A 9,477-nucleotide genomic window follows, 5' to 3' on the forward strand; every position below is an offset into this window, starting at 1 on the left:
TGATTTAAGGCAGGTATTACAACAAAACCATTATGATTCTTAAATCAGAAAAAAAACAACCCACTATATTATCTTCTCCTATCCCCACCCCACCCCCAAGAACTTACATCTGCTGGAAACATATCTATATTCTCTTCTCCTATCCCCACCCCACCCCCAAGAACTTACATCTGCTGGAAACATATCCTTATGAAATTTGCCTTAAGCTCAGAAGTTGAGCTGTTTTACTAGAAAATTAAAACAAGCTTGACTAAATTTGGGCTCTAAATATTAAGTGGCTTTAAAGTCTGCCTACTGACTCTTGTTTTAGGCACCTGTCACAGAAAACTTTTCATACTACTTTGGGCTATTATCAGAAGATAATAGCTGCCCCAGCTTTTGTTCAGAGAAAGAATCATTTTACACTGAACTCCAGAATATAGCTTGTATTTTGTTGGAATATTCAGGTAGATTTTCACTTGAACGCTTAAGCCAAGCCTTAGGAGTTTGGGTACACTGGAAGACCCCAGTCTGGTTTCTGTATTAAAATTGGGGGTGGGGGGTGGGTTATCCAGATCTTTTCCCCTTCAGTTGTTGGTAATTCAAAGCAGGAACCTCATCTGAGAATTAGACAAGACTGAGTTAGATAAATTTCACCTCATATTAATATCTTACTTAAAGATCAACATGGGTAAAACAGTATCAAGGGAAAATTGAAAACTCCAAGACAGTAATTTTGAGATCAATTTCAGCTTTACTTCAAATTTCTATTTATGCAATTGTCTGCAAAAAGAATGCCTGTCCTTGACTTTACTGCAATGTTCACTTTTGTCTTAAAGTAGTACATAAAAATAAACAATTCAAGCTTCTATATATTTTATTACTAAGCTTCCACAGAACATGTGTGCAAACTTCAGGTTTCCCATCTCAAACTAAGCTAACCAAAAATGCTCAAGTCAGCAAATACGCAAAATACATTAAAGAGAAACCTCAAATGTTTTTAAAATCAAACTTTAGAACTAACCTTTAAACTAAGTTGTTGCATCTTTCCTTTCTTATGCATACACCGGACTAAAGACTTCAAACAATAGATCTCGTACTTGGCACAAGGGCATTTCAAAGAAACAAAAATAAAAGGAAAAAAAATAGAGAAAGGAAAAGAGGTTTACTCAGACTTCAGTGAAAGCTTAGTCCACTTCCTCGATGGTGGGTCCCCCGGAGGCTCCGGACGCGCCGCTGCCAGGGCCGCCTTGGTAAAGCTTGCTGATGATGGGGTTGCACACTCTTTCCAGCTCTTTCTGCTTGTGTTCATACTCATCTTTCTCTGCCATCTGGTTTCGGTCGAGCCAGCTGATCACCTCCTGGCACTTGTCGAGGATCTTGTTTTTGTCCTGCTCGCTAATCTTGCCCCTCAGTTTCTCGTCTTCCACCGTCTGCTTAATGTTGTAGGTATAGGACTCCACGGCATTTTTGGCGGCGACCCGGTCGCGATTGGCTTCATCTTCCGATTTGTACCGTTCCGCCTCCTGCACCATCCGGTCAATGTCGTCCTTGCTCAGACGACCCTTGTCGTTGGTGATGGTGATTTTGTTTTCTTTACCGGTGCTCTTGTCGGCGGCGGTGACATTGAGGATGCCGTTGGCGTCGATGTCGAAGGTGACTTCGATCTGGGGGACACCGCGGGGCGCCGGGGGAATCCCGGTCAGGTCGAACTTGCCGAGCAGGTTATTGTCCTTGGTCATGGCCCGTTCGCCCTCGTACACCTGCACCAGCACGCTGCTCTGGTTATCGGAGTAGGTGGTGAAGGTCTGCGTCTGCTTGGTGGGGATCGTGGTGTTCCTCTTGATGAGTGGGGTCATGACGCCGCCAGCCGTCTCGATGCCCAGGGACAACGGGGTCACGTCGAGTAGCAGCAGGTCCTGCACGTTCTCTGACTTGTCCCCGATAAGGATGGCCGCCTGCACCGCGGCTCCGTAGGCCACCGCCTCGTCGGGGTTGATGCTCTTGTTCAGCTCCTTGCCGTTGAAGAAATCCTGCAGCAGCTTCTGGATCTTGGGGATGCGGGTGGAGCCGCCCACCAGCACGATCTCCTGGATCTGGCCCTTGTCCAGCTTGGCGTCGCGCAGCGCCTTCTCTACCGGCTCCAGGGTCCCGCGGAACAGGTCGGCGTTGAGCTCCTCGAAGCGGGCGCGGGTGATGGACGTGTAGAAGTCCACACCCTCGTAGAGCGAATCGATCTCGATGCTGGCCTGCGTGGACGAGCTCAGGGTGCGCTTGGCGCGCTCGCAGGCGGTACGAAGCCGCCGCACCGCGCGCTTGTTGGGCCCAATGTCCTTCTTGTGCTTGCGCTTGAACTCCTCCGCCAGGTGGCTCACCATGCGGTTGTCGAAGTCCTCGCCGCCCAGGTGGGTGTCGCCCGCCGTGGACTTCACCTCGAAGATGCCATCCTCGATGGTCAGGATGGACACGTCGAAGGTGCCGCCGCCCAGGTCAAAGATAAGCACGTTCTTCTCCCCGCCCGCGCAGCCCTTCTTGTCCAGGCCATAGGCGATGGCCGCCGCGGTGGGCTCGTTGATGATGCGCAGCACATTGAGGCCCGTGATGGTGCCCGCGTCCTTGGTGGCCTGACGCTGCGAGTCGTTGAAATACGCCGGTACGGTGATGACCGCGCTCTGCACCTTGCCCCCCAGGTAGGCTTCGGCGATCTCCTTCATCTTAGTGAGGACCATGGAGGAGATCTCCTCCGGGAAGAAGGTCTTCATCTCTCCCTTGTACTCCACCTGCACTTTGGGCTTCCCTCCCTCGCTCACCACCCGGAACGGCCAGTGCTTCATGTCCGACTGCACTGTGGAGTCCTCGAACTTCCGTCCGATCAGCCTCTTGGCGTCGAAGATGGTGTTGGTAGGGTTCATGGCCACCTGGTTCTTGGCGGCGTCGCCGATGAGGCGTTCGGTGTCGGTGAAGGCCACGTAGCTGGGGGTGGTGCGGTTGCCCTGGTCGTTGGCGATAATCTCCACCTTGCCATGTTGGAAGACCCCCACGCACGAGTAGGTGGTGCCCAGGTCGATGCCGATAGCCGGGCCGCGGGCAGACATGCTGACTGAAAGACTGGCAAGCGACGTTAGGAGACAACACCAGGGGCAGAAAAATCCGCGGCGTCAACTAACGGTCGACTCGCACCGGACACCGCGAGCGCAGCCAGAATCTCCCGCCCCTCTTGCTCAGCTCCCGGCTCTTATAGCCGCCGCCTTGTGGAAAACCTCAGAGCCAATCCGCTCCCAGGACCGCCCGCCAAGGCTTGACTGAGTGGGAGTGACCCGTCGGTGGCCCAACAGATTTCAAGTCGAGTGAAGGGCGGGACCCCGACCCGCGTAAGGAGGCAAGGGGCGGCCGTTATGCAAATGACGTCCCTCCCACGTACCCCTTGCTGCCTGGGTTCGCTGAGCCTCACGCATCACCGGCAGCGGGGGGGCGTTAGGCTCGCGCACGCCCCCCTCACCCCTGCCAGGTGTATACGCATTTTCGTAATCTTTGCCTTCCCTAAGGCGGGATTCGTCGACGCCCATTGGATTGGCAGGGCAGGCAGCCAATGAGCAGCGCGGATTCCTAAGTGGGGTGGGGAAGGAAAGGCTGGGGCGTGGCTCGAGGAGGAGGAGGCGTGGCAGAGGAGCGTGGAGAGGGGAGCCACCTGGGCTGTCGGCTCTGTTCCTAGGCCTTAAGTGTAGTTAGGTGTCAGATGTACCAACTAACCTAGCACGCAGGGTCAGGGCAATTCATTGAGTAGGTTGCACCGAGGAAATAGGGCCAAAGCCTGTGTTTTTTTAAACGTTGGCGTGGCCTCAGCAATGAGAGCGGTTCCCCCGAGGCGGGGCCAAAAAGAAATGACACTGAAGTTCCTGGGTCGGGCTGTCGGCCTTCTGGAATTTTACATTGCGTGTTTCGCAGCGTCTCAGTGGGTGGGAACGCATGATATAAACTGCCTGGCGGGTGGAGACAAGAGTAGGAGCCCGGGAGAGCGCCGGGAGATGCTGACCTTTTTTTCCGCACCGCGCGCAGGAAGCCTGCGGCTTGGGAGAACGGAATGACTGCAGCTCCCCTTGCCAGCGTTTCAACTTTCTCTACCTCGCTTTCCATTTTTCCTGCTTGTCCTGCCACTTTAAGCTTCCTGATTTCGTCTCCCTATTCTCTCCACTGCTTTCCTTATTTTTTGGTTTCAAGTGTTTTATCCGCTGCTTTGAGTTCTTTCTTCACGGGAAAATCTATAATCAAACCCCTCACCTTGAAGCACTATAGAGTAATCAAGTCTCACGCCCACCCGGATTCTCTCATCCCCAGCATACGCACGCGCGGTCGTGTTTATGACCGAGTCGTGTTTATGACTGAGCTCAACTGCGATTATTTTCTTTAGCTATGGTGAGTTATATTAGAGGCATAAACCCTCAGAGAAGATAGGTAAAGAAGCGCAATTCATTTCATCATGTGTCAGAATGTGAGAATAGGTTCGGAAGTACTGTCCGGAGCCAGGTGATGGGGTAGAAACAGACTCCTATAAATGGGCTCCTGAAGGAAAACAATAACAAAATCGCTGGGCTAACCCGTCACATTATCAGGGGGAAACTGTAGACATCTATTCAACAAGTTTTAAAGGGTACCTACTATGTGAGAGTAAACAGACAAATGAGATAGTCTGTCTTTATGAGGCTGAGAGTCTGGAGGGGCACATCCAGAGAGGAAAAAGTGTATTGGTGAGGGCTTCCTGGAAGAGATGACATGCCAGAGTGGTGCTGAAGTTTGCCAGCACAGAGGGGAGGAGAGGCATGGCTTGTAGTAGCACCGCAGAGGAGATCAGTGTGTGCTGGGGCGACTACATGTTCTGTACAGAAGATTAGTGTCACTACAAGGGGAGGGATACAAGCAAGGAATAGTCTCTATAAGGTGGATGGGATACATTTAAGAGCTTTACATGCCATGATTTTGCTTTCCTGAGGCTATGGGAATGGGAAAACATCCTTTGAAGGAGGCTAGTAATGGATATCCCTAGTCAAAGTTGTGTGAGACCATGCTGGAGAAAAGTTTTTGTCTGAGAAACATGTAAGTAATCTGTGGCCAAAAGGTAATGTTGACAGAACCCTACAAAGTCAATCAATAAACATTTAAATTTCTTTTATCTAGTGTAAAACAACAATAAAATTGTGTGTGTGTGATTTCCAATCTTTAAAAACACATTTAGTTAATTTGCTAATCTATTAAGTAGTACTGGCTTTAACCACAGTTCCCAACATCTTTTCCATGAAAAAAATTAAAGAAAAAAATTGAACTATGACATCTTTCAAACAAAATATTAGGAAAACAAAGATAAAACCAAAAGGTTTCTATTGAAGCTGCTTAAATTGTGAGTACATGTCTCTTGATTTTTTTTATTCTTGCAAACTGTTGTCTTTTATGTAGTTTTTTTTTTTTAAAGGTAATTAGTGGGCTGGAGAGCAATCCAAATTCTTTGTAAAACTGATGATATAATGTGATTTAGAGACAGGGTCCCAGCTATAACTGAAAGCAGAAAAGAACTGTAAGAAAGAAAAACTCTTCAGATCTCTTGTATTCAAACAGCTCTCACACACCCAACCTCAAGCAAGGCAAGATTGCAAAAAAGCAAACATGCCAGTTCTTACACACAAACAGTAAAATTAGAGCTTATGAAGGGAGAGGTTCTTAGTAACAATGTACTATCTCTATGCAGTTAGTACAAACAAATCTTGCAATCTAAACACCACGTTCATCTTTAACAAAGCTTTATGAAGCCACAATAGCAATTTTTCTGCATTTTATTAGCTATATATATTTTTTCTGCTTTAACCTTTCACCTGGTAAATTGATGTTTCATGTTTCATGCTTTAGATGGCATCCTAAGCTTTTCCAAAAAGACACAGTATTTGCATTTCGATTTTATATGAAATAAATTTCTGCAATTCTAGAACAGTACCATACACTGAGCATTCTTGGAATTTTTACATTGTTTCTTATTTGTATTGATTTTTCTTTAAATTTTTGTCTTTTCTCTTTGATGATTGTGGCTCAATTTCATTAAAAACAGGGCCTATTAAAAATGATCAATTAGCACATTTATGATCAAATAATAATCATCGATGACAGCAATGGTGCAGCAAAACAGGTAAACTCTACTGGTGGGAATGTAAAATAGAGCAATCTTTCTGGAGGGCAATGTGACAATATTTTTTCTTTACCTTAAATATTATCATACCCTTCATTTAGCATTACCCTATGGAATTCATCCTAAGGAAATAATGGAACATGCAGGTAGTATTATTTATGACAACATTAAAAAAAGTGGCTTAAATAACTGATGATAAGTAAATGATTATATCAATTATAGTACATCCATATGATGAATTATTGTTAGCCATAAAAATTGTTTATGGGCCAGCTGAGTGGCTTGTTGGTTAAGAGTTGGCTTGGGAGCCTGAGCTCTAAGCTACAGGGCCGCCTGTTCGGATTCCACATGGGCCAGTGACGCTGTGCCCTCTACAGCTAAGATGGTGAACAACAGCTCAACCTGGACCTAGGCTGCCATGAGTCGCTGGTGACGGCGTAGGCTGCAGTGGGGCTGCAGTGGGCTGCCGTAAGCTACTGTGAGTGGCCAGCAGCCAGCGTGAGCAGCCGGCAGCCAGTGTGAGCTGACATGAGTGGCCATCCAAAGGCCGACGACTGACTGCCTCAGCCAGGAAGAGTGCAATGATCACAATGCCAACTTGGGCCAGTAAAGTGACGTTCTCCACAACTAGACTGAAGAAGAAAAGGACAGCTTGTCTGTTTCCCTTCCTTGATTCTCCAATAAAATCTTTTTTAAAAAAATTGTTTACAAGAATTTTATTGACACAGAAAACCGTTATTGATATAATTAAGTGGAAAAATAATTACAAGACTTTTGCATCTTTTATATGTACAATAATCTTATGTATATGAAAAATGCATCAGAATTGGTTATCTCTACATGATAGGATTACTAGTAATTTTTCTAAATTTCCTCATTATGCTTTTACAATTGATATTTACTTATTTAAGATTTTATTGGGGAATTGGGGAAGGGGAACAGTGTTGGGGAATTGGGGAAGGGGAACAGCCAAGTTGTTGTCCTTCAGTCTTAGTTGTGGAGGGCGCAATTAGCTCAGCTCCAAGTCCAGTCACCATCCGACCGACCCTCGGCAGCTCAGCTCAAGGTGCCATGTTCAATCTTAGTTGAGGGTGGGCGTAGCCCACCATCCCATGCAGGAGTTGAACCAGCAACCTTGTTGTTAGGAACACATGCTCTCACCAGCGGAGCCATCCTGCCACCTGTTGGCAGCTCAGCAGCAGCTCAGCTCAGGCGCAGCTCACTGGCCCATGTGGAAATCAAACCGGTGACCCTATTGTTCAGAGATCACGCTCTTAACCAACTGAGCCACTCGGCCAGCCCTACAATTGATTTTTTTTTTTTTTTTTTAGCTGAGCCATCCTGCTACCTGTTGGCAGCTCAGCGGCTGCTCAGCTCGGGCTGGACTCGAACCGCTGTTGCTCAGAGCTCAAACTCTTGAGCGAGCTCTTAACCAACTGAGCCACTTGGCAGGCCTTACAATTGATTTTTAAAACTGGACTATTAACATTCAATGGAAACACAGTTTGCTAATCCTACTGTGTACATAGAAATCACTACTGATTTTCAACAAATGAAATCTGTTTGGCAGGTTATAAATACTAGATGTTTCAAAATATTTTTAAAATCCAAAGACTGAGGTTACACCTAGTCTGGAAAAAATAGGAGCTTTAACATATGTCAAACCCTCTCTAATTAATCCCCAACACCCAGAAGAGCACCTGGAACACAGTAGTGATTCACTAGCTCAATGTTTATTAAAAGTGACCTGAGGCACATTCTTTAACCAAAAAACTGGAATAACTTCATTTTTGTTTTCTTGTATAAGAGGAAGTTTCTCTACCCACCTCTTATATTTTGGTACTAAATAATGCTGCAGAGATCAAAAGTTGAAACAAATTCTCATTGAAAAATGTTTGTACTAGAGATACAAAGATGAATAAAGGTCTAAAACTATGTGCGTGGGTACTGAGGCCTGCCCTAAGGATACTGAGAGGAACAAACTTTTCCAGAATTACTAGGCAAAAAAAATTTATGGCTTTTCTGGAACTCTCTCAATCCCTACCCAGGCACAACCTTCATAAAGTTTGTGGATTGTTTTGAGGAGGTAATCCTGGCCTGGAGAGAAGGTGGGGTAAGTAGCAGCCTATAATTTGATGAGCAAACTGGAGTCAAACTGTAATAGTTATTATATTTAAGATCTCTGTAAATATTACCATTTTATAACTCTTTGGACACACCCTTTCCCAAAATATTTCTCCAATCACCTGTTACTATCGGAAAATGTTCACCATCTGTTCTTTGTCTTGGAAAACTGTCTTTAAAAGTTAGTTAAATTGTAGATACACAGTAGCCTGCTGTAGGACACTACCATGCCTGGAATGGAAGGCTATAAGACCCAAACCCGGAAGAGAGGCTTTTTCAGAAGAGAAATAAATCCGTGACAATAGCAGACAAATAGTGCCTTCTTCAGTTTAGTAGAGTGCTAATTTGGAGGATAGATTCTTGTGGAATAGTCTGAAATAATCTAAAAGAAGTGAGACTGTTGTCTTCTACATGGAGAATCAGACTCAATATGCCATTATCGTTGACACTTATTTAAATTAAATTAAGTGAAATGATGGCAAATATCTTCAGGACTGACCTGAAATGAAAGAATACAAGGTCTGACAATTAAGTTCTTGAACTTGCTGCAACGATGTTGTCAACCTTTTTTGATATCAAAGGGATTATTCATTATGAATTTGTACCAACTGGACAAACAGTTAACCAAGTTTACTTACTATTCGAAAGTGCTGAAACAGCAGCGTCTGTGAGGGAGTTTTTAGCCAGGAAACAAATAACTGTATTGGAACATCCTCCCTACTCACCTGATCTGGCCCCCAATGACTTCTTTCTTTACCCGAAGATAAAGGAAATACTGAAAGGAAGACATTTTGATGACATTCAGGACACCAAGTGTAATACAACAGCTCTGATGGCCATTCCAGAAAAAGAGTTCCAAAATTGCTTTTAAGGGTGGACTAGGTGCTGGCATCGGTACATAGCTTCCCAAGAGGAGTACTTTGAAGGTGACCGTAGTGATATTTAGCAATGAGGTATGCAGCACTTTTTCTAGGATGAGTTCACGAACATAATTGTCAGACCTCATACTCATTGCTGAATACCTGAAAAAGAAAACCTACTAAACTGAAAATAAACAAAATGAATTATACTGGTTAGGAACTTATTTCTATGAGTAAATTGTTATTTTGAGAAATGAATTAACCCTCTGAAAGAGCTAAGTACTGTGTCAGTGGATTTTTATAAATAATTATTTCTTTTTGTATTATAAAGAAACCTAATTAATT

The 9,477-nt window shown here is 45.2% G+C and overlaps 1 protein-coding gene across 1 annotated transcript; it reads right to left on the reverse strand.

Moving 5' to 3' along the window:
* Positions 1–3,442, reverse strand: HSPA2 (heat shock protein family A (Hsp70) member 2). The gene has a single exon (XM_019641269.1). It carries the CDS (start codon positions 3,072–3,074, stop codon positions 1,167–1,169), a length of 1,908 nt encoding a protein of 635 aa, XP_019496814.1. The 5' UTR covers positions 3,075–3,442; the 3' UTR covers positions 1–1,166.
* Between the last annotated feature and the right edge of the window lie 6,035 nt (positions 3,443–9,477).

The sequence above is a fragment of the Hipposideros armiger genome, unplaced genomic scaffold, assembly GCF_001890085.2.
Source record: "Hipposideros armiger isolate ML-2016 unplaced genomic scaffold, ASM189008v1 scaffold_59, whole genome shotgun sequence".
NCBI lineage: Eukaryota > Metazoa > Chordata > Mammalia > Chiroptera > Hipposideridae > Hipposideros > Hipposideros armiger.